Genomic DNA, 25,203 nt, shown 5'->3' with positions numbered 1-25,203 from the left:
CTGGAGCTTCGATCAAAGGTTAATGTTAAATGTTTCCAGCTATCGGTTGTACTTTGGAAAGAACTGCGGGTTGGTAATTGGTTTAAACAAACCATTGTGTCTCCACTACGATTTGTAATGTGTCTTGAACTTTGACCCTCAGCTTGAATAAAAAAGAAAAAGAACACAGATGGTCTTTCATTATATCTGCCTCTACATTATTCCCGTCTGGCTGTGGTAGACTGTCAGACAATGACACACTGTCAGATCGGTACGGTGAGGCTCAAAGGTCACACGAAATGAAAACAGTGCTTTGGTTATGATGGGAGAGCAGAGCAGTCAACAGATTTGTGAGATTAAATGCCAACTTTAGACAAACACTGATAGTCCTTGACATTTTACCAGATCAATAAGATTCACCTCTTAAGTCACCATCACCCGTATGCCACTAACTTGGCAATGATCAGATACCAGGTAACTTCTGACGACTCAACCTCTGAGCACAGCAATCATAGGATCCTTCTGTGGAGTCAGCAGATACACTTCCTGTTCCATGCTTCAGTCATAGGTTTGAATGAAGTACGAGAAAATAATCCATCCATCTATTTTCTCCCGCTTATCCACTTCAGAGTTGTTGGAGCCTATCCCAGCTACCACAGGACAGGGACAAGTTACCTATGTTAGCAACAGCTGGGCTAATGAAGAGAGACAGACAACCATTCGCACTCACATTCACACCTTTAATTAAAAATGATCAATTAATCAATCCACACTAATGGATTAATAACTGAGAAGAGGAAAAATGACTCAGACAATAGCTCTTAGTTACATGACTGAATCTCTGCAAACACGTTTGTCATGGGCTCATCACACTGAAGGATTATCTGCACGCAAGCAAAACCCACCCAAATGGACTGATCAATCAATACATGGACTAAAAGCAAAGCCAGAAAGCCTCCAGTACCAAAAACATCTCTCTGTGCAGATATCTGTTTATAGAAACCAGACAAACATGAACAAACGACAGAAGCAGCCCTGTCACAAGCTCTGAATGAAATCTGACAGCAAATGTCATCAGTCGCTACACTTCCTGTCAGAGGATCCCTGACAACACTCTTCATTTAAGGGAGGGGAGGGCTGCATGGCCACTAGACAGATGACTCGGTGACTTAAAGGTTATAAGTCTGATGCGCAGCGGCCAGCGTGCCCATCAGCAGCACCACGTCCTCCGCCTGGTCTCTGCAGCACTCTCTCGTCTCTCTCTAGCAGATTAATGTCTCAAATGGCTTAAATGAAATACCAGCGCTGGACTTGAACATTATCCAAGTGTGACAGTTCACCACCCGTGTGTGACATTATCACAGTCACTCCATACAGTCAAAGAGACAAACGACCGAGCCTCTACAAGCCAAGCCTCTCCGTTAGCGAATGGTGCCGCTAGTTAATTATCACCCAATGCCAGATCAATACCCCTTCTAACCGGACCATAAATCTGCTGTGGGGTTAAGAGGAACCCATTGTTACGCTCTGTTTAAGCCGTGGGAGCATCTGCAGCACAGAGGCTAGTGATGAATGTGTTGCCGGGGCTCCGTGGGAGCGGGTGTGGGTGACTGTACTGCTTTGGCCCACTTCTATCGGGGCTGAGATCTTAAGCCACTCTGAATAGCGCTCAGATGATCCGTCCTCTGGCATTTTTGATTCTGTGGAGCTTTGTGGTGTGTGCCTTTCATGCTGACTGCTTCAAAGCTGGCTGGGAGATGCAGATAGAGTGAACTCAGGGGGAATGCGCAGCCAAAACAAGCTTGAATATGCCTGTTATTCTGTCAAGATGCAGGCCTGCGCATCCTTGTAGCATTTAAGTGCTGCTGTTGTTTTCTGTTTCACTGAGCTGAAACTGAGACTTTAAACTAGAGGTGAGGGAGCTTTTTCAAATCTGTGGAATGATTAAATTCACTTTAGAAATTCACAAACTACTCCTACATTTAAGTCTTTGCTCAAGATTAATTTTTACTCTTCAGCCTTTAAGTCAAATTAAACCTTAGACAGGAAGCTGCACTTAAAAACTGCACTAATAATTACAGGAGATCTTTGTTAACGCTGGTTTTACATGTGCTGGAAATATAAAGTTGACCTTGACTTTCATCTTTCAATCTTCTTGGTTCAACTTTTAAATTTAATATTTGCACTAATTAGCACAGTTTCTGAGTGCAGCTTCATACCAGAGATCGCCAGCACTAGTTGATAAATTAGGACGTCACAAACTCCCTTTGGTTAACACATTTTCCTCCCAAGCAAAAGATCCCACTTAGACTGCAGTAGGAGACACAAAGCCAGCCCTGTGCACTCCCAGTGCATGTTGATAAATCAGTACCAAATTGAATATGCAAATCTATCCACGATGGTGACCCCTCAGAAATAAGGGAGCAGCTGATAATTGAAAAGATAAAAAATAATTGGGGAAAAAACAAACAAACAATTATTTATCATCTGTCTTTTTTTGTTCATTTTTGTCACAGAGATGCTCTTTTATCCTCTAAAACCGAACCTCACTCCTCACAAGTCAAGAAAACCGACATTAATATTTAATTCAGTGCTCTGGAAGCACTTTGGTTTTAATTCATTTTTCTTAAACGTTAAATTCATTATGTTTCAAAAGTCACACTGTTGTGTTAAGTATTTATAATCTCAATTCTGATGAAAATCCATGTGTGATTACGGTTTGTTTGCCTTTTGCAACACACCAGGATTCAAGAAGATTAAACGTCCAAACGGCAAAGCCATCTGGTCCGAGATGAGCCCAGGTTGGATTCAGTTTTTTAAAACCAATCTTAACACATGCTCATGGCACTGAAACATAAGAGTGTGTGGGTGGCCTCTGCACAGCCTCTACATTACAGTAACTCAGAGTAGTAGTGAGCTGAGGGTATGAAATGAATAAAAGCATTGAAGCTGAAGTTAAGATACGTTAATTTCCTAAATCTCAGGCACATGGGGTTCAGGCGGGGGGGATGTGATGATTCCTGAAAGTCTCGTTCTGAGGTAATCAAATTCAAATGTCTTGAACCGCAAAACCACTGTCTCCATGGTGACAGCCAGATGTTGTGCAGCGCACATCACCTCCCCACCCGACTCCACATGCAAGCCTCGCTTGAGGGCAGAGTACAGGCATCTGTTACCATTTCCCCCTGCGGCTGCTGAAAATAACCGAGGAGAGACAGGCAACACAAAGACGCAGCCAAGAGTCTGTTCCCGAAGGAAAAAGGCGGATCCTGACGCATTCATACTGCCTGTGTGTACGCACAGCTTTGTGCTGCACATCAAACCAACGGCCTCTTCAAATCCCCACCCCCTCAGGAGCTCCTAAATGGGGACAGCATCAAAAAAATTCACCTTTACTGTGTCAAAGCCGTTCATTACAACATCACGTGACCAGGAAATTATCAACAGAGACCAAAGAAGGAGGAAGGGGGCCACAGGAAGCCAAAATATTTCGCCAGAACTAAATACAGTGGAGAGAATTGACCTAGTTGACTAAAACCAACGGTTCCCAAATGAGGCGGCTTTTGATTTTGTGACAGTCATAAATTATGGTGGAATTGCTCTGTTTTTTTTTATTATTTATGCATGTAACAAAAAAAAAAAAAAAGAGAGAAAGAAATCCCATTTTTGAGTTCCTAAACACAAATTTTGCACACGCATCAGAAGTGCTGGAAATTTACATAGTTCATGCACCCCAACAAAATTTCAACAAAGTAGCCCCAGAGCTGTATTTTGCATACATGTGTGCAAAAGTAAAATTCCAAGACATAGCCATCATCTGAACACAACAGGAAGTCTGCCATTTAACGTGCAATTCTGCTGCCATTTCTGCCATTTCCAGGCATTATATGTTAACAAGCTCATTCTAGAGATTTAATCAGATCAACCTTTAATCAGCTCCATCAGCCCAACGATGCTAAACTGCAAAGCCTTTGAGTTTTCATTGAAGAGCATATTTCCAGCACCATGACGTAAAGAAACTGACTCATTCATTCTCTAATCTGCCCCAAGCTTCAAACGCTTGATAAGAGTGCGGACCTGGAGGTGTTTACATGCTAATTTTGAGTCACAGTCATACTGCAACAGGAAATAAGCATTCTGTGATAAACAACATGCTTATGGGCTACATGACATTTTGCATGTTGGTTGTACACGAGATATAGCAACACCCTGCACAATTAATGGCTGTTCTCACCACAAAGTGGACACACAACGTGTTTTGTAAAGCAGATAAACACATATTTGGACTCTGTACTTGAGTTATTCAAGTAAAAGTCTGGTATTTTTAAGAAAGTGATTCAAGGCTGCAGGATCAACATGCATTACCTAAAGTAAAAGTACTCATTATTCAGAATGATCTAAATTACATCATTGGATCATAATTACTGATCTGTACAGTACTTTAATGTCGTTTTAGCTACCTATAATTAATGATATACTAGTAAATTGATATTTTTAAAAATCTGCAAAATAATAACTTCCTTAAACTTTCAAATAAAAGGTACTGAGTACAAAATGCACTATTTATGTCCAAAGCACACTGGAGTAGAAGTAAAAAGCTGCATAATACAGAATTTGAAATAACCTATTCTAGCATATCCCAAACACATCTCAAGCCAGAAGCTGCAATCAGCTTTGGGCAAAGGGACTTTTATATGTCCTTTATTAATCCAGGTAAAAAGTGTTTTTTGAAAACGGATTAAAACAGAAACTGCAACAAATAGACCCTTTACAGCCCCGACAGGACTGGATTCATAATAAGGTAAGTATAATAATGTAGTCATATAGATAGAAAAAAGGTAATTTCTTTTTTTCTATATATAAAACCCTCTGTAAAGCCCGTATCTACAGCACTTTTGGCACATTCATATTTCAGGGTGGACCTGTGGCCACCTCATGTCCCAATCTGTGGACACACCCCTGTAGGTGACCTTTAATAGTAAACAAAAGCAGGCTGAAACGCTCACCGCACAGCTCTCTGACGTTAATGATGAAGACCATCTGCACCGTTTGTCTTTATGTGCTACAATTTAATCCCCACACCAGAATCCCAGAGGTGATTAAGATTCCCCATCCTTTCACTGGCCTTTAATTAGGTGTGCAGCCAACGATGGTGACACGATGTACCCTTACTGTAATTATAAATCTCCTTGTTATCCCCACAGAGGGAAGCAGAGGCAGCCTTTGCTCGTTTCCCCCCTGCAAAGCTCCAGCTCTGAGTGGTGAACACTCCTGAAGAACCTCTGAGCAGGGACTGCAGATTTTTGGTTGCAACCTGACTACATGACTGTACATTTATAGCTCAGTTTGGTGAATGACGGTCAGTGTTTCCTGCATGATGACACTGCCTGCTCTGTGGCCTGTGAGGTGTTTAATCACGCAAGGAGTGCTGATGAGTTATAGCACTGCGAGATCAACTTAAAGAGGTCAAACCTGCTCTAAAAAAATCATAAATCAAGGCGATAATTGCGTGCACCATTCATACTGAAGCTACATGCTGCAGGAGCGAGCCCAAAACAAGTGTAGAAAAGCTCCGTGGTGAGTGTGAGAAAGACAGAAGAAGGAAAACGAGCGGTCACAAATGAAAGGATCAAAAAACCAAAGCCTGTATCAGTGAATAACAAAGCCGTGCCGGAGCGTTGTGACCTTACCTTGATGTCTGGGAGCATTTGTCTCACTTTGAACGTGGTTTTAGATCCTGTCAACATTTTTCACGACGGCTCAACTCGCACTGAACTGAAGAGCAGGAGCGGACTAAAGCTCGCAGAGTGGATCAAAAAAATCTGTGTTGTTATGAGCTGACGGTCGCGATGTTAGCGCTCTCCTCTTCCCATGTTCAGTCGTTAAAACGCGAAAGAAACGTCCGGGGGCGAGCAGCTACGCTCGGCTAGCCTGTATCACCGGCTGCTGCTACAACTGAGGTGTTCACTGTGGACACGCAAACTATTTTCATCGCTGTTGTCACTGACAGCATCTGAGACTATGACCACACCAAATATTAAAAAAAAAAAAAAAAAGCGAAAGCACAACCTACTGAACTAAGACCGTGAGGACTCTCTTATGAAGTGGCGTGACGGAGAGATGTGTTCACCGTTAACTGGGGCTTTGCTGCCCATTGCGTAGCGCTCTATTTGTTTATGCCTTCGCCATAGTGAAACACACCGGTGGAAAAAACAGAAAAGCCAAGCGCAGCAGCGGTGTGGAGCTTCTTAAAGGCACAGGACATCTTTACTGCCAAATGGAAAGTTAATAAGGGAGGGAAGAAAGACTGTGACAGGAAGTTTTGTCATATTCCTTTGAACAACCGTTTTACCTACTTTCACTTAACCCCTTGAACTCAACACAGAGATATAGCGGTAGAAATGTGAAAACTGGAGTAAAGTGATGACAAGTAACACGCTTAACTTCGTTTTTCATGACTCACAGACTACTTTAATCATATTTTAATATACTTTCGTCTTTTCTCTCTTCTCTTTCACTTCTTACCTTAACCAGTCGAGGCCCATGGTATTTTTCAGGTTAAAAAGGGGTTCTTCCTCCCCACTGCCATCAAGTGTTTTCTCATAGAGAAACATTTGATCATTGGGACTCTTTCTCTAATATTGTAAAGTTGTAAACTCATTAATATCTGTTCTTGTGAACTGGCATTATGTAAGTTAAAATGAATTAAATGCAATGCGCAAATGTAAAGCGGGAAAAATAATCTGTACTGACCTAAAAATATCTGTTAAAAATGAAACATTGAGATAAATTACATTACTGCTACAGTATCTATAATACTTTATGATAATCAGGACTCTAAGCATGGTATCAGGCCTCTGTTCTAACATCACAAAATGTGATTCTATCTTTAGCTCTGCTGTACCCAGACTACTTTAAATCCAGTGTACAGTACCACCGTGTGCTAACTCCCAGTTTTGTGTTTACCCATAAAAGTAAACTTAAGAAAGAACCAATTTTTAAATGTATCTTTAGTTATTTTGTCACTAGCACCTTGTGGCAAAGCACAAAATTTGTTTTATATTTCTTTATTTTAATCTGCAGAAAAAATACCAAAGACCGACATAAAATATTTTGCCACAACAAGGCGATTCCCAGAGAGCTAATAACTGAAGGCTTAATCTCACCATGGTAAAGTCAATTTTGAGGAAGCTGAGCAAGTGGAAGACAAAAGAAGTGACAGGTCTTGGTGCGCCATGAAATACCACCCAGAAAAGATCTGATTGGCAACGGATTTGTTTTACAACTTGACAATGATCCCAAACACACTGCAAGTACAGTGAATAAAAAACACACACACATACACAATGGGAAATTATCAGCCACAGATTGACCTTTCCAGAGTCCACACTTCAACATTATGGAAGCAGTGTGGGGTCATCATGACAAGGGCTACAACAAAAAGGCAGCCAACATCCAAAGAAGAACAAAAGAAATATTCCTCAAGAATACCTAAAGAAGTTTTCTCTGTGGTGGGGTTGGGTGGACTGTCCCGGGCTCTGTGGGGCCAGGCGGCACTGCTGCACTGGGCCCCGGTCTGGTTGGGCCTGGGCCCCCTTTCCCTGGCGGGTCGCGGAGTGTGGGGGTGCCTACTGGGGTCAGCGGGGGAGCTGGCCCCAGGGAGGGGTCACTTGCCCCTCCCTTCCTTCCCTCCCCATCTCCAGCTGCCTCCCTCTTCCCGCTCCACCACAACCACCCACACATGCAGGGCCTTGGAGTAGGGGTATGTCACCAGGGTGCAGAGGAGGCTACCCCCCCCCCCCCCTCTGTCCCCTTCTGGCTGCCTCTGCCTCAATTTTATCCCACAACTTAGACATTCACATTACTCACACTCTCATTACACATACATATAGGATCTTGGGGGTGGGCACGATACACGGAGTCCAAAGTACCATCAGGGTGTACACCCCACCCCTGGCATCGTTGCCCACCTCTCAATTTTAAATACACATAGACATTGAGGGCTAGCAGGAGGGACCATGCGCTTATCTGCTGCTCCTTGGCAGGTAGCTCCAAGCCCTCCTGGGTTTTAAATGCACCTTAGAACACACATGCATCAACACTACAATGAGCGGGTGGAGGGAGGTTTGGAGTCTTCTCTCACCCCCGTTCTCTGCGACCTGCTGGAGCAGGGGGGCTAGGAGGAGGAGTTGGCCGTCCGACTGCGGTCTGGAGTGTGGAGCCTTCCTGCTGCTGCGGAGTCGGGGCGGTCTGCCTCCCCCCACCGCAGGGAAAAGGGAAACACCACCTGGGTCTGGGTGCAGTTCCCCCCTCCAGGGGCGGGGGCACCTAGACCCGGTTTGTAGAGTACGCTTGGGGAGTGTGATCGTGTGTACAGCGTCTCTTTATGTCTGTCTCTAGGTTGGTTGAGTGTGGAGTAAGTGCATATGAGAGCATGAGGGTGGGAATGGATGTTTGTATCTGTGTGTGCCTGTATGTCTGTGTCTATATGTCAGGTTGGGTATCAGACGCCACCTCTCTGGGGACATCTCAGGCCCTCCAAGGTATGGAGGCCTATCTCCCCCTACCACCACTTCCCCTGCCAGTGGCGGACTCCCTCAGACGTCGGTGCGTTGGTGGTTCTTTGTGTCCGGGGATGGGCGTCCAGGTACACACCGGCTCACTCCTTGGCGGCCGCTTATCGGGGCCTGGAGCCTGGGGCTCGCTCGGGCCACTTCGGAGGTGGGGTGCCCCCGGCCTCTCGGCCTGGGGCTCGGTCACTCAGGCACGGCTGGCTGCGCGTCACTGCAACTCCCCCGGCTTCTGCTCCGCGGCTGCTGAGTGAGCCCTCATCTGGGACTCTCCTCAGCTCTTTCTGGGACAGTGGCGCAGCTGCCCCTCTGTTGGTCTTCCTTGGTCTCTTGTGTTCTGGGGGCCTCCCCCCCCCCCACACCCTCTAGCAGATCATTACATGAAGGAACCTTTTAAAAAACAAAAAACAAGCGCGTCCATGCTCACAGGTGTACACACGGGTGATCACACCCACAAACTACACCCTTTTTGGCTCCTACCTCAAAGCACACTGTGTTCTGTTGTGCTGCACAATAATGTTTAACATTTAGTATTTACTGTCATATTCCCATATATCATTGTGATGTTGTTTATTCTATTACTCTTGTTCTCTTCTGCTTGCTTTCTTTTTTCTTTCTCAGCAGGTGATCCAGGTGATTGATATATGCATTTTTTTTTCTTTTTTTCTTCTTTTTTTTCTTTTTCTGCTCATTCTGTTGGTTTTTGTCTTTTGCCCTTCTCCCCCGTCCCTCTTCTCAGCTGTTTCTCTTTCCCTCTTTCTTTCTCCCCTTCTTTCCCCCAGTCAAGTCTGTCCCGTATTCAGTAAGTGAAAAAAAAAAAAAAAAAGAATACCTAAAGAAATTACAAAAAAATCTGCCTAGTTTTGGCCTATATACTGTGTATGTTTACACATGTCAGTGGAGTATGTCCATGAGAGACATGTTATAAATGTACCAGCTGTTCTTTAAATATGTGTAATTTTGCAAGAAATAGTTATTTTAAGAAAAGAAGAAAATACATCAGTATTGCAAACTTCTTATTAGGGTTTGTGTTTGTGCACAGTAGTGCCAAAGCTGACCTCTGTGTGTGTTTATTTTCATACAGATGAAAACTGTTTTAAGTTCATATGAAGAAAATTCGACTAGTTTGGCCTTAAATGTTTCCAAGAAAACAATGAATGAATCACATTTGTCAAGTTCTTTGGTCTGGAAACTGTAGCAGAGCCACTGAGCCAACATCTATTTAAAAAAAAAAAAAATAGAAATTAATCTCTCTGCTGTTAGAAACCAGAAAAAAGAAGAGAACAATCCTGCTAGTTTACCTTCTTTTTGTTTCCTTTTCTGATCCTGTTGCAGAGTCCTCTTCTCTCTCATCCAAACCTGAGCAAATAAAGCGTCAGTCTCTCTTTCAGACAAACAGAAAACCTATTTAGAGGAAATTCCTTTCCAGCGAGAACAGGGAAAGTCTGAATAGTGTAGAGCGACACTGAGCCCTGCTCAACAGGTGGGGAGAACGTGTCCCTGTGAACTATAATAGAGAGAGGTCTGGATTTTTTACCACATGGGAAACTGTTCAATATTACATAAGGGTCTCCGATTTCTCTGATATATAAAACAGTCCCAGACACAGGACCGTGCATCATCTGAGCTGGAGTTATTCAGCGATGTATAATGCAGCAAGGTTAAGATGAAACACACAAGTATTAACACAATGAAAACTGCTGAGTTTATTCTGTTTCAGTGAAATCTCTTTGTGTTTCTTCTAAACTACTTTAATAAACTCCTGATAAAGTGAGTGGTCTGAAACTGCGTGGGTCTTTTGTACTTGCACTCAGGGGTGGGAGGGATTTGGTGCCCTGCTTTTGGAGGATGTTTTCTGGGAGCTGCCCAGTTATAGGAAAACCGTAAACCCCGACTGTATGAACTTAGGTTAATGACAGAATACAAAAGAAGAAATTTCTGTGATTGCAATCATGATCAATTAAGAGTACAATATGCCAGATTTTAGCTCAATCAGTAAAGTGACGCAATAATGTTAAAAATGCACTTTTTTTTCTGACTAAGACTCAGAAGAAATATTGATTTTTATAATGATTTCTGATCATGCTGATGAAAGCCACGAGCTAAAACAGGGCAGTCTAAGAATAAGTTGTTTTATGTAAGTGTTGCAGAGTTTTGGCTTATTTTTCCTTCTTTATGTACCTTAAGTAGGTTTGTGCCAGAAACTTCTATTGCTTTAAAGGTGTTTGGGACCATCCTTAACGACCCTCTGCCCCTTTGAGTCAGTTGTACAGTTAATGTGGTTCATGAATCTGAGTGGGATGGACGCCTCTTTGGTGAGGTGAGAATGACTTGTTGATGACTGTTCTGTGCTTGGTCCCCCAATTTAGGTTTAAGGTGTATGGACTCAATTCTGCAGTAGCTCTTCAACATTATGGATTCATTTCATAGCACAAACTTTGTGGCTTTACCTTTTACAACTAAAGAATTTGGAGATTTTTTACAAAAGAAACTTTGCTTATGAAAAGCACATGAAAGAGAAAACAAAGCTTTCTTTAATACAATGAGAATTTATTCAAACGGTGCAAAAAAATTAATAATTATAATAATAATAACAACCTAACATAAAATCTGATGTTCTTTCTGTCCAGATTGCACTGTCACACAGCCTTAGAGCTCTCCTCTCAAAACTAAAAGGAAAAAAGAAAAATATTTATTCGATAAAAATAAAATAAATAAAATAAAACCAACTAAAATACCAGGACAGCTGAAATTAAGCTCAGATAATGCACAAATTTGGTAGAATGTTTTGCCATTTACATGCAACATTTTCAGTCCCATGCAACTCAAAAGTATTCCATGTTAATGTTTCTGAGGAGGAATCTTCTGCTCTCACAGAAACGACAGTGTCAACGATATAGAAAAATATAATCGGATCGGTTTTGTCACCAAACTAATTCTGAGCCATTTCTCTTCTGGTTTGGAGGAAATGAGCTGGGTCAATATCACCTGGCACAGGAAATGGTTGCTGCAGCAAATAAAACCTCATTTACAAATTAAAGAAGAAGAAAAAAAAGGGCAATAAAATAAAAGCCAGACTGCTAGACAATTAGCCATGTGAGAAAGAACATCCTAAAATCATTTCAACTAAACATTCCACAAGGAACCCTATTTTTTTAAAAAAAATCTCACTATAAATATATATTCTCGAATTATTAGGTCAGCATTGAGGAAATTAGTTTGCAATGAGAGAGCCTCGAGTATGAAAAGGCTCGTCTGCGGGGTCACCTTCAACAGCCAAAATGTCTTTATTCCTAACGCCAGTTATACCCCAAATACAGCCTCTTACAATCCCGACCTGTTTTCATGTCCAACAATATACATTCTTACCCTTTAAAAACACTGTAAAACTTTGGGCTTACAAAAATAACTCCGAACATATTTATACATCCTCTCACTGTTTTTTTTTTTTCTTCAATACAAAAAAAGTGTTCGTAGCCTGTAAAGTCTGATGTTTTACATGTTTCTGAGGCATCCATGTCATTGCAAAAAAATTAAATTGAAAAAAGGTTTGTAAGCTAATTATTACTATGGAGGGAAGGAAAGGGTATGCACACATACACATAAAAAAATAATTAAATTTAAAAAAACAAAAAACAAAACAGGCATCAGCACTCAGAGAAACGCTTGCCGGTCGGGTCTCATCTCAATGAAAACAAATCCACTTTCATGAACACATGATGACACACAAACACAGCAAATGCCTTTTGGGGAAAGAGCAAAACGTCAGTGTTTTAATGTTGTTAAAGCTATAAAGCACAGCAAAAAGAAAAAAGCTGAAGAAATTCTGGTCCTTTGACCAGCATTAGAGAAAATACTGTGTTACACAGAGTGAAATTAAGCCTGAAGAAATTAGTCAGAAACATTTGGTTTTTGTGTGTTTGCAGGTTTGCAGGAGAGAAAAGTACAAACCAAGAAAAACGAAAGAAGGGCGCCCTCGTTTGGAAGAGGCAGTGTATTGCAGACTGAATTGTGCTTCTCTAAAGCCCTTTGCAGACACCCTGATCCTTTTCTGTAAAAGGTCACAACAGCAAATCTACGAGGCCAACTGTCAGTTGAGGTTTAGGTTTAGGTATGCTTTCTTTTGAGGCCGGTCACGTGGGAGCCAGCTGTGCTCCAGCTGCAGGTGAGGATTACTGTATTCTTTTAGGTTTAGTAAGTAATGTGGGAATTGTACTAAAATGAAAACATTGACTGACACTAGCTCAGCTCATCAGAGAAAACCAGAAACACAAATTACAGCCATGTCACGACATCTCTGACTGTGTTACTTATTTGATACTTCTTTCTTTACTCAGTCCAGAAGAGACAGACCTCTTTCTCTGAATCTGATGTGGCGGTTCAGACTGCGAATTAAACACAGTCAGACTTCTCGAGCTGACGTAAAGTATTTTGCACATATGGATGTACACAGTGGATCTCTCCATCAGTGTCGCCAGTGTTAGAAAGCAATAACAGCATGATGTCAAGTATCTCACGTCTGAAAAGGACAAGAGTACAACAACCAGAGTTGCTCTGTCAAAGTTAATCACCATAGCTTAATTACAGGGGGAAATAATAAATATTAGAAATTAATTTGTCAACAACTAAAACAGTCTTAAAGAAAAAAAGAAGAAGAAAAAAATCAAACTGAACACTTCATCAGACTCATGAAATAATTTGCTGAGTTTTGGGTACAGAATTTGTGAAAACTGCAGGCAAGCAGTGGATACTTGAAGTCGGCCTCTTGGTTTGCAAATGCTGAAAAAAGGCAACTGGGACACTGAGCGAGATGGTGACACCATCTTCTGCGTCCTGCAACAAAAAATCGTCTGACCCGTGGTCTCTGACTTCCCAGAACCAGAGGTGGCAGTGTCTGCACCAACTAAAAACCAGTAAAGCTCTGAGTTCACAGACATCAGGAAAAGTGCTCAAATTTGTGCAAAAACAACCAACTTTGACAGACCGAATGCAAAAATAAAAAACAAAAACAAAAAAAACTTCAGCAGAACCTCTAAATTTGCAGTAAATAGCCAAACCAATAAGCAGCTAATTAATCAGAACACCTTATTAATTAAAATTTCAGGGGAGACCACATAAAACATGTTTTACATTTCTAAACCTTCAGAGAGAACAGAGGGAAAATATTATAAAATTAATATTTAAAAAAAAAACAACAAAAAAACCCCCCCAGAATTTGTTAATACCATGTCAGTTTCTCACATCCAGGCGAGTGTTTGTGTCAGTTTGCGTCATGGAGAGAGAAATTGCCACTGATTAACGCAACATGTTTGGTAACAAAGCCATAAATTTTCTCCTAAAAAAATCCCAAAATGTGCTTACCGTACTAATGTTCAACTAAATTAAGTTATTGACTGTTGTCTCCAAAAATCTGCTGTTCTGAACGTTAAGTTTCATCTCACATTTCACATATTATTGCATCTCGAGGCCACACAAACATCAACCATTGTAACAGGAAACAGGAAGACCCGAGTACAAAAAGAAAAACATTCCAACAAACAGAAGAAATACTCTGGACCGGGACAGTACCTTACCATCGTACTATGTTTCTATCTTGTCTTTGATCTATGATGCCCGGTCAATCATGTGACCTGGTCAATAGCTCTTAATATTAAAGAGAAAAAAAAATGGGGGGGGGGGGGGGGGGGGCTGACATCTTCATAATCCAATTTACAGCATTGGACAAAAATGCAGATTTTTTTTAGGTGATAGTTACTTTGCCCGAATGAGTGCAGTGCAGAGCAGTCGTCTTAAACGCGTTCTGTAACATTAGCACCGCAGCAGCCTACAGAACGCTTATCATGAGCATCACACGACAGTTTCAGTGTGCATTTTATGCGACAAAAGAGGAAAAAAAGCAACTCGACGAGGATTAATTGTGCTGTTTCCCGAGGTACAAGCATCTAATGATAATAGTGTTAATATCTGTATCTGTAACACTGAAATCACCTTATAACCAGACGTGACTTCAAACATCCCTTAATGAACCAATCCAATCATCACAGAATAGAAATGGAGCAGAGACACTCACGCCTTTTCCGTTTGTGCTTGCATCTCTGTTTATGTTGTAGTGTAAGTATTACTTAGTGTGGATGTGTGTTCTGTACATGTATTGATGAGTGTCATGTATGATGCCTGCCATATACATTCGCTCCACTAGGAGGAGATAGTAGCAAGGCGTTCCAACTCCAAGACTTGAGGAGAGTTTGCAGTTCTCTCTCTCACGCGCGCACACACACGCGCACACACACAGACACACACACTCGTACACAACGCCTGCATAAGAGCCACAGCAAAATGTAACAGAAGTGCAGTTTACTCTACGGTCTAACGTGACCCTGGCAGTCAAAGACCACCTTGTGTATCCTGTAGTTATGTAGCCTCACTTGGTACTTTCAACAGGTAATGACACGGCTAAGAATAAAAGATGAGGGAGGTGGTTGCCCTGTCCCTCGTCCATCCACAGGCTGATCCGCTCCAGTCGTGAAAAAGGCCACTCGTCAAATTCAAGCCACAACGGGGTCTGCTCAGAACCTGTGGATGGCCGGTTCTGTCTCCCTCTTCTTCAGCTCTTCCCGGTAACAGTAGGAGCAGTAGTTGCCCGTCTCGGGGTGTCCGTAGTAGTTGCAGTTGGGTGTCCGACAGCGGCTGGACTGCAGGCCGGCCAATCCGCTAGCACTGCCCAACGAGTAGTGTCTGACAGGGGGCTGCCCGTTCCGACAGTCTAGATTGGAGCTCATGTCCCGGAAGCCGTTGGTGTAGTTCCCAGTGGTGAGTTCAGCCCCGGGGTAGTCCGGTGGGTCGAATTCGGGGGGATATGAGGGTGCGAGGCGGGAAGGACTGAGGGAGGAGGGGCCTTGCGAGTTATTGTACTGGGGATGGGAGGGAGGCTGTGCAGTGGGGCCGTGCCGGGGGAGGGTTGCATACGAGGGGAGGCCAGGGTAAGAGATTGCCGAGGAGCCACCAGCTAGCTGGCGTCGATTATCAACGTAGCTATGCATGTGAAGATGCTGGGTCAGGGGGGCTGCAGGAAGAGGCTGGTCAATGAAGGAGGGCCTGGGGATGGGCACAACAGCCGAGTACATAGAGGGACTCAAAGGAGACAGCTTAAGCGTGTTGAAGGAAGGCGACGAGTTCTCCGATAGCTCCTCTTTGGGCTCGTAAGGCCGGTAACTTAGCTCTGAACAACCAACCACCTCCTTCTTGGGGGGTTGGAGGCTGTTAGCGATGCTTTTCCTCTCTGCCTCGCGGCGCTGTTGTTCCTGCTCAGCCCGGAAGCGCTCCTCTGCATCGACGAGGTAACGCTGGATCATCTCCTCCTGGAAGGGCTGCCTGTTGCTGGTGGTGAGGAGGCTGGCAAAGATGAACTTCCTCTCCCCCTGCATGGCGGCCCGCAGGATGCCGAGGCTGACCTTCACATCGGCGCTGTACTTGTAGGGCTCGCTCTCAGTGCTGCTCCCACCACTGCTGCTCATGCTGCTCCCGGCTCCATTGAGACGCTCGCTGCCCGAGGAGGGAGAGCCTTTCCCAGAATCCTCAGAGGCGTGGGCAGAAGGCGAGCTATCCTTGCTGCCCTTCCTCCCTCTAAATGAGCCTTTCTTCTTCTCCCCACCCTCTTGCTTGGCACCTCCAGCTCCAACATTTTTTCCTGGCATCAGCCCACCCACGTTTTTCTTAAACTTGCTGCCCAGGCTCTTTCCAAAACTGCCAAGCTTATTGGCCACAGAGTCTGCCCTCTTCTTGTCTTTATCCTTGTCCTTCTCCTTCTTGGTTTTGTCCTTCCCTGCTGATCCACTGCTGGATGAACTAGATGAAGAGGAGGAGCTGTTCTTGGCCAAAGATCCCCCTCCATTGACTGTTGATCCTGTGGTTGTGTCTCCGTTGCCATTGGAGCTGCTGCTGACAGACTCCTTGTCCGATTCTCCGGAGTCAGGAGGCGACCGGGCATCTTCTCCAGCTGATGCCGTAGGAGACTCCGGCTGGGCCAGCGGGGCTTGCTGCAACAAACAAAGCAGAACAAGTTCTAGTGAAAAAAATTGCAGACAAGTAGGAGAAAATTATACAACTATATAACCAAGGTCCACCACATTTATGGCAGAAGGTATGAAGAAAGTGAAAAAAGTGATTCAAGAAGCTCTTTTTTGCTCCCAAATGCTGAAAAAAAAAAAAAAAATGTCCAGATGTCATTTAACTTCTACAAACACGACCTGCAGTGATGCAGTGACCGAAATCAGATAAATGCACCATTTTTCAGAAACTAAGCCATCACGTGGCTATCCTGTGGAAACAGAAAAACTCCCTCTAACAACACAGGGCTTCATGTAAGCTGCCATTCCTTGTAGCATAACCATGAAACTGCTATGAACTTGCTCGTCCGAGCTTCCTGACGTTACCACATGGGACACAAGAGGAGCTTTGTGATAGTGTTTACATGGCGTGACTTTTTGACCTGAACGGGCCACTGTTGTTTGTTTTCACATATACAGCAGTCAGAGGGAGAGCTGGCCCAAAGGAAAAGGAAAGAAATTCTGCTCTTGTTTGTAATAATTGAAGGAATTAACATTCATCACCAACCCCTGAAGCATTTATCTGATTACATCAGGATTTAGTTCCTTTTCTAATAACCCAAAACCAGATTTGTCTGGCAAAGTATTAAAGAAGTCTTCAATTCTGAGCCATCTTCCTCAGCTAACTTGTCAGCCATTTCACAAGAAGTGCTGGATTAAAAATCCTTACCTCGCATGGCAGGGGCAGCCAGGTGACCGTCATGTAGCTGTGCAACATCTGGAGCTTGGCCTCCAAAGAAAGAGCCACACTGGGTCGAAGGGGGAAGGAAAGGGAGAGAGAGAGAAAAACAAGGTAAAGTTCAGTGAGAGGGAACTTTCTGCCAGGGCTTCCTGTGCTAATGGAAAAGTAATTACTGTTGTTGTTTGGGTAGCCGATCACGTTATTTTTATAATGTAACAGCGTTTTTGTCATTACACAGACAACAGTCATGAGCTGGATTCTAAAGCATCATAATAACGGGCAGAAAAATAGATACAAAACAAGCTGCAAAGGGAAGTCAACAACAAAAACACAGCGGTGAAGAGAGATTTAGGTCTTACAGTGAGAACAAGATGTGAAAGCATAAAAACAGAACATAAGTTGTTTCATGTGATAAATGGCAGTCAGTTGCCTTCTTAGAGTGAACCTACATCTACAGCTATATCTATCAAATAAGGAGGTTGGCATACGTATAAGTAATCCCTGGTGAGCCTAAAGTTCAGGCTGCTGTAAATGTTCAATTTCTGATGGGGGTTTTTTTTTTTTCATTTTTGGTTCTGAATGATGTCATTAAGCAACAATGTCTCTAATATGGTCACCTCGGATACGCAGCATTGTCGTTAAGCATAAGAAAGCTGGGCAATACTTTTAATTGCTCATAAACAAACAGTAACAAGTAAATTTTGCCATTTAATGTAACATTCACTGTATTTTTTTTCTTTTGTTGTAAATTTGCCCTGTGTAATGTTGAGGAGATGCTGATTAATTGCACCATTATTCGAACAAGTAAAGGAAATACTTATTTCTTGTCTTATTTCTTCTATTTTATTCTTTACTTGTGTGTGAATCTGCATACTCCATTTTTCACTTTCCTGCTGGAACACATGAATTTCCTTAATGAGGATAATAAAGGATATTTCTATTATTTCCATTTCTATTATATAACAGCATAACAACAGACTGAGGACAGCTAAACACTGCAGTGCATCTATAAATATAATTGTGGTTGGCTTTTAAAAAACTGAAATTTATATTACTATTACTTGTTTTACAAATATTAAAAAGACAGATGTCTTTTTCCCCCATGTTTTACAATCGTAAACAAGCAAATAGCTTCAAGTACGTGACATATACAACCGTGTGTGCATGTCATCAAAATCTGCCTCGAAGACTCGCCTCCATCTCACCCTGCCCCTAGCATCCTCCTCTGTCACGCCAACAGTCTGCATGTCCTCCGTCACTGTATCCATGAATCTTATCTGAGGTGTTCTTTTCTCCTCCTACCAGGCAGCTCCATGTACATCATCTGTCTAATATATCCACTGTCCCTCCTCTGCACATGTCCAAACAATCTCAGCCTTGCCTCGCTCGACCTGAGCCGTCCCTCTGATGCACTGACTTCTAATCCTGTCATTCCTGTTCACTCCAAGTAAAAATCTTAACATCCTTGGCTCGGCTCTGCCTCCTCTTTTTTTTCTTTTTCTTTTTAGTGCCACCATGACCAAACCACCCATCATAGCAGGTCTTATTACCATCTTGTAAACCTGCCCTTTCACTCAGATAGGCAGTGAGAAAGATGGCTTATCAACTCACAATTAATGATGGGTATTATAAAGTGTGACCAAAAGTCACTTTAAAATAAGCTCCTGTACAAAATAAGGAATTAATCCAAACAGTGACTCATAGAAAGCTGCTCTGTCAGAGTCCCCGAGTACAAAGACTGAGCTGGAAATAATGAGAATACGTGCTCTTTAAAGGTAAAGTTAAAATAAAGTAAGTAAAGACTCACATGGATCTAAATGGTGGAGTAAATGGCAAAATCACTAAAAGCATCTCATTGTCGTATACTCTTGTTGTGCTATGGCCTTTTAAGTCAATGACCTTTTCAAACAATGTTAACAGCCACTCACATAACATCATCTCAGCCCACCGTTTCATCTGAATAAGACCTCTGGTGTCACTCACTGACGTAAATAGGGTGGAAGGTTTTTTTTTTTTTTTTGCAGAGCGGCTATTTTAGTGCTCGTTCCTCTGGTTCATTCATAGAGAAGCGTCTGAGCTAATCTAATTGTCACTAATCTGGAGTCAGCAGTCAATCCCTACACACTGAGACTCGTGTTAAAGAGACAGCTGTCAATAAGGGCAAGCACGCACAAGTGAGCATGTGCCACTCTAGTTGTTAACCGTGTCCTTTGTAAGTGACAAACCAAACAGAACAGACAACCAAAGCTGGATTTAAAAAAGTAAAATCTTTTTGTACCTTGCTAGCATCACGTTGTCTGTGTCATCTTTCCCCCACTCCCAGTCCTTCCCTGGATCCACAGCAAAGTGCAGTGGCAGCATTTTGTGCTCTGAGTCAGTGAGAGGGATCACAACTGCTGGTGGAAACAAGAATAAACATCAGAAAACAATAAAAAAATACACCTACATAAGTGAGGACTGTGGGCAAACAGCATCTTTCATCTCCTATTTAATATTTAGCAGTTGGCTTTGGATGGTTTTGAGTTTTCTGTGCAGTGAATTTCAAGTATAGAACTGTGCATAAAATCAGGATTTAGACTCCACTCTTGCAATCGGAAAACATTAAATCACTGCATGGTCTGAATTCCCATGCTATTGACATTAGCATGGGAATTCAGACTATGGCTGCGTCCTTATTTGATTGCAAATCCTTCCAAGGCTGCATCAGGAGTAGTATAAACAAGGCTCCCCACAAATGTGACTCGACCTATCCCAAGATTCACTGCATGCCAAAGAAGTCACAAAGTGAAGGAGCAGACCAGCCACGTCCGAGCCAGAAGCACAGCCTTGGATTCCTGGGGTCACTGGGGTTTTTTTGTGGGCAGTTTTTTAGTGTGCAAATACTGTCAGAGGCATTCACCGTAGTTTAGCCAAGTTCAGGCGAGAGTGCAGTACTTACAAAAAGAGAAGAGAGCTGTGACTAAATGGAAAACCAATCTACACATGAGTGTGCTGGTGCTCTAATGTTAATAATATCTTTTTTTTCCAGTTGTTTAAAAACAACAACAACACAAAAACACATTTTAAAAATATCCCAGTTAGCATCATTACTGGACCCCTGATAACATCTTTCATCTTGTATTTTTAGCCCAACCTGGAGCTGAGCTCCATGGATCATGGAAGCCCAGTTCTCTTTAGTCATCATTCCCAAATAAATCATCAAGAACAATACGCAAAAAGGACTTCCCCATCAAGCAGCGGCACCAAGCTGTAAAGTAAGAAAGAAACCCCTAGTGCTTACTAGAAACTCATCAACTTCTCTGGGGGAATATTTGTATAAGCATTCCCCTGATTGATGTACTCGCCTTTATGGCTTTAAGATATCAGCTGCTTACTACCAGCCCTTGAAAAAGGAATCAATATTTATGCGATCATTTTAAAGGATGATGGAGAGCATCACCTTGCTCTTTCGAGCTGTCCTTCTGTTCCATGGAGACCAGAGCAGAGAAGTGCGCCTGATCGTATGCCAGGACCAGCGGAGAGCGATGGCACTTGGCAGATGGCACTTCCAGCGGTAGGTAGATGCCTCCGAATGGGATGGGAGCAAAAGCTGGAGGGTGAGTAATAAGCACATTAAACATCTGCGAAACGGGACCTCAGCTCTGTTTCTCAGTCAGTAAAGCACAACAGAAACATACGAGTAAACAATAAAGATATACAAGGACAATACCTCACTTGTTGGAAGATTTTTAATCTACTTGAAATGGAAAAGATCATTATCAAAAAACAACAACAGCTACTAAAAGATAGCAAACTGTTCATGCTTCAGTTTATTCCCAAGAATGCTGGTTTCACATTTGTTTTTCCAAACAAAGTGCTCCAATATATTTATTTAACCTTATTCCACAAGGAAGTGAAACTCTAATGTTATTAAGATGAGTCTTTTGTGAGACCTGTCCTGGGACGAGACAGGCAAGCCGTCACAGCCCAGCTGTAACCAGAGAAACCCTCTGAAGCACGGGGAAAACATAAAAGGCTGCCAGGAGTTCATACTGTTTGTTTTAACTTTAAGATATCAGAAGGGCAGAGTTCATTTGAAATACTGCAATCATGAATCATGGATTATCTGGTTCAAAGCTTTTGTTTGGCCTCAGTTTTGTAATCTGTAAATGACAAACATCTACACTCCTGTTCACAGAAAAATAGTCTTAAAAAAAAGCTGAGCTCATCTGGAATCTTAATCCCACGTGAATGTACCCAACTAATTTCCACTAACGCTGGAAAACACAGTTTTTCATAAACTGGCTGCTCATACAAATAAAACTAGCCTTTACATCACTTTGAGATTGTTGTGCTGCAGCTGCTAATGTTTTCTGGTTCCGTGACTTTATGAAAAGCCCATTTCTGGTCTGTGACTTCATATCTTTCATAAGCTGGAGATTCGAGGATCCAAATGAAGACAGATTATGATCTTTGAAGGGGAAAAATACATTTTCTGGGTATAAGTGGACAGAAAATAAACAGGCCCTGCTACATTTGTGTAAGGAGGCCGGCAACACCACTTTTGTGTCTTCCATCAACAGCTTTCATCGCTTTCTGTCTCAGCTAGCCTGTTAGCTTGAAGCTGCAGCATGTGCACAGAAAGACTGTCGATGTGCAGACCACGGCTTCAGTGGGTCATTGGGAATTAAAAAAAAAATAAAAATACAGGAAACACCTTTAGTTGTACCGTAGTTTTTGTCAGTTTGGTCAAATCAACAATCCCACCCACTGATAGTGAAGATGACCCACACGAGCAGCTCTAAGGTTTTTACAGATGATGGTCCCAAAAAAACAAACAAAAAAAAAAAACAGAAGACGGGCTACAGCAGCAGAGGACCACACTGTGTGCCACTCCTGACAGCCAGTAAATGTTGTCAGACTTAGTTAATTTCTGCTGTAACTAATAAGGTGGCAGTTGAGTGTATATTTACTGTGACATCTTTACATGTGTATTGTAATAAGTATTCTGAACTACTTACAACTTGCATCTAATAAAAACCTAAAAATCTACAGTGACATCTTTTTTTAACTCATTGTGTTCACGAGATTTTCCAAAAACCTGACCTCTGACCTTGAGGTAAAGGTTTATTCAAACATCGAAGAGTTTTAGTAAATGTAGCTAAGGCATTAATTTGAAAATCCTACGTCCCCTCGATCTCGGCTTAGAGTGCTCAGAAAGTTGGGTGTTCACGCCGCACGCCTGGAGGGCTGACAACAATCCCTCATCAGACTTTCATGGCTGCAGGTTAAAAATGGAAACTAATGAAAATGGAACATTGAAAAACAATAAAACTAAACTGAAAGTGAAATAATGAAAAGTCTTTTCAGGCTTATTTACCCTCTCCTCCCGAGTCCCTCAGCATGGTGTCAGCGACCACCACGATGGGCCTTCTAAGGACATGAGCCAAGACAAAGACGTGAAACTCCTCCAAACTCTCATAAACCGGCTCGTCTGAAGACTCCACTCTGGAAACAACGACAGCAACAGTTTCTTGTTTATCAGAGATGATTGTTTACACTAAAGATAACAGTTTATTACTACCAACTTGAAACTTTGGCTAACAGTAAAACTTAAAAACCACATTGTGTTAGTGTGGCTTTGGTTTTTATAGCTTTACAGTCACTGCATTCGACCCAGTGGACTTTTTTTTGCCACAGTAAAAAAGCAGATGGACTAATGAGGGCCGGTCACTCAGTTGTGACTGTGAGTGTGCTTGTCTGTTCATGAATAAAAACATGACTGTGACTAAGTGTGCTGGGTTAACAGTCACTGCATTGTCCGGGCCAGGCCTTACCCGTTGGTGCCGTTGGTGCTGTAGTGTATTCTCGGTTCGCTGGAGGCGAGCTTCAACAGTTCATTCCACTCTTTCTGCCACTCCTCCTCCGTGTACACCAGCCCAGACTGAGGAGAAAAGAAGGGCACACACACACACAAACACAACTGCCATTTAGAGAGGCCGTGTCAAATGTCACAAAAGCATGTACTGACGTTATGGCATCTCACCTCAAGGTTACATGCAGACAATTGAGCCTAGAGCCTTTAGAAACATACTGTCGCTCGTACAGTAGCGACAGAGCAGAGCTGTCAACACATATTCTAAATTTTATTAAATTAAACTGCCATTGGTTTGCGAGAATCAATAATCATCTGTGGAAAATCTGCACTGCTGCTGGCATGAGAAGAGAGCAGTGATCGAGTGTGCAGTTAAACTGACAATTAGGAAACATAAGAGGACAAATATCAGCTGAACAACTCAAGGCAAACGCGTCCAGAGTATGTTAAATGACAGGGATGCCAAATAGGTTAAAGCTCCATATGACCTTTAGATGCAAACTTGAAGCTTGATTTAGACTTTAAATCTTGAGTAGTAACCGGAAACTCCTTTTGTCCCTACACTGCAACCTTCCACGCCATTCAAGACGTCAGGGTATGCGTTGACCCGATTTGTAGTTCCATTTCTTGGGAGGTGCACGTCAGGTTACGTTGAATATTGCGGTGCAGGGTTAAAAAGCTGTTCTGGTTATAACATGGCTCTGACCCAGAAGTACAATTCAGATGTAAGGGATAGATGTGAACTTAACTCTGTCCAAGCTGCTGATCTCAAAGGTTAAATTTATAGTACTGTGTTTAATTCCTGCTATAAGTGGTCAACATTGCCGTTTGCATTTAGACCTGTGCTGGTGCGTCTGCATTGCTCTGCCATCACAAGTAAAAGTGAGCTTTCATTTCAAACTTGGAGTTAATAATTTTAAATTCTTCTCCTTCCTGCTTCCACTTTAACAAAATGCAGGAAGGAGAGAAGACTTCAGAACCAACTATGAGCAAAGCAAGAAAAACACAAAGGACTACACTGACAGCAGACAAGCTATCACATTAGCAAACTGAGCAAGCCAGAGGTAATTAGAGCATATTACATTTTGTTTCACAGAGGTATTACCTTGTTGCTTAACAACGACACGTGTTTATGCTGCATATTAAAATTATTATTATAGAAAATTAAAGAGACCTATTACAGATGTTAATGTCTCTGTCACTGCCACACTTACAGGAAGTAACAATAACAACTGTGTGATAATGATGGTAAATAGTTCACAACCCAACACTGCTAAACACAGAGTGATTAACACTCAGAGCCCTGTCTGTAAACATTACAAACTTAGCATAGTGGAACATTAACTCTTCTTACTGAGTAATGAATAGATGAGTGATAAAAACTTCAAGCGCTGCAGGTCCCTGGAGGTTTGAATTTTATGTTGAGGAAAAGATTATTCCATGTTTGTCACAGCAGAGCTTACTCAGCGTATCAACCGGCCATTCTTCTATAGCTTAACCCAATAACTGTATTTGTTAATGCTACATAGAGCTTATAAAGGACATCTCTATGTTGAAATAAATATAGAAGCTATAGAAGCAGTTATATCTCACTCTGGTTTTGTACTCGTGAGGAATTAATGCACAAAGTACGATATTCAAATGTTTTGTTTAAATGAATGGTCAAACTTGATTTTTGGCCAGTTTTGACAGCCACCAAATAAAATCAATGACCTAAATTCACACAGAGCAGCCACAGGCCCGAGCACTGCCCACGGAGCAGCTCCACTAGAGCGTGTTTGGTTTAAGTGATTTGCTTGAGGATGCCTCAGATATTCTGCTGTGAACATTATGCAGTCATTCATGTGGTTTCCTCTTACTGTGGGTATGTGCATGCTGTCTGCATCCACTTTTTAAAAAAAAAACATACTTGCTGTGCTACAATTTTAAGCTTTCATGAGGATAAAAGTTGTGTTTTGTAAAACAGGCTCTAAAATCCTGTTTTTGACACATTGCGAAAAAGCGTTATCAGCA

General features: G+C 42.3%; 2 protein-coding genes across 4 annotated transcripts in view; both read right to left on the bottom strand.

The window, feature by feature from the left end:
• Positions 1-6,564, bottom strand: part of mtmr11 (myotubularin related protein 11) — a 38,761-nt gene extending 32,197 nt beyond the window's left edge. Inside the window, exon 1 of the mRNA XM_026183995.2 lies at positions 5,670-6,564. Within this exon, the coding sequence (XP_026039780.1) occupies positions 5,670-5,726 (57 nt within the window). The 5' untranslated portion in view covers positions 5,727-6,564. The remainder of the gene's footprint in view (positions 1-5,669) is intronic.
• Positions 6,565-11,078: 4,514 nt separating this feature from the next.
• otud7b (OTU deubiquitinase 7B) overlaps positions 11,079-25,203 on the bottom strand; it is a 73,259-nt gene continuing 59,134 nt past the window's right edge. For 2 of the 3 annotated variants that reach the window (XM_026183651.2, XM_080308504.1), the window contains 6 exons: positions 23,153-23,259; positions 22,696-22,823; positions 20,776-20,925; positions 19,615-19,732; positions 17,325-17,403; positions 11,079-16,585 (listed from right to left, as the gene is read on the bottom strand). In XM_026183651.2, the coding sequence (XP_026039436.2) occupies positions 15,116-16,585; positions 17,325-17,403; positions 19,615-19,732; positions 20,776-20,925; positions 22,696-22,823; positions 23,153-23,259 (2,052 nt within the window). In that variant the 3' untranslated portion in view covers positions 11,079-15,115. The remainder of the gene's footprint in view (positions 16,586-17,324; positions 17,404-19,614; positions 19,733-20,775; positions 20,926-22,695; positions 22,824-23,152; positions 23,260-25,203) is intronic. The other variant, XM_026183652.2, reaches the window with a different exon arrangement.

Source organism: Astatotilapia calliptera, chromosome 11 (genome assembly GCF_964374335.1).
Source record: "Astatotilapia calliptera chromosome 11, fAstCal68.1, whole genome shotgun sequence".
Classification (NCBI taxonomy): Eukaryota; Metazoa; Chordata; class Actinopteri; order Cichliformes; family Cichlidae; genus Astatotilapia; species Astatotilapia calliptera.
Note: the sequence above shows the minus strand (reverse complement) of the source record. Positions and strands in the feature narration are given on the sequence as shown.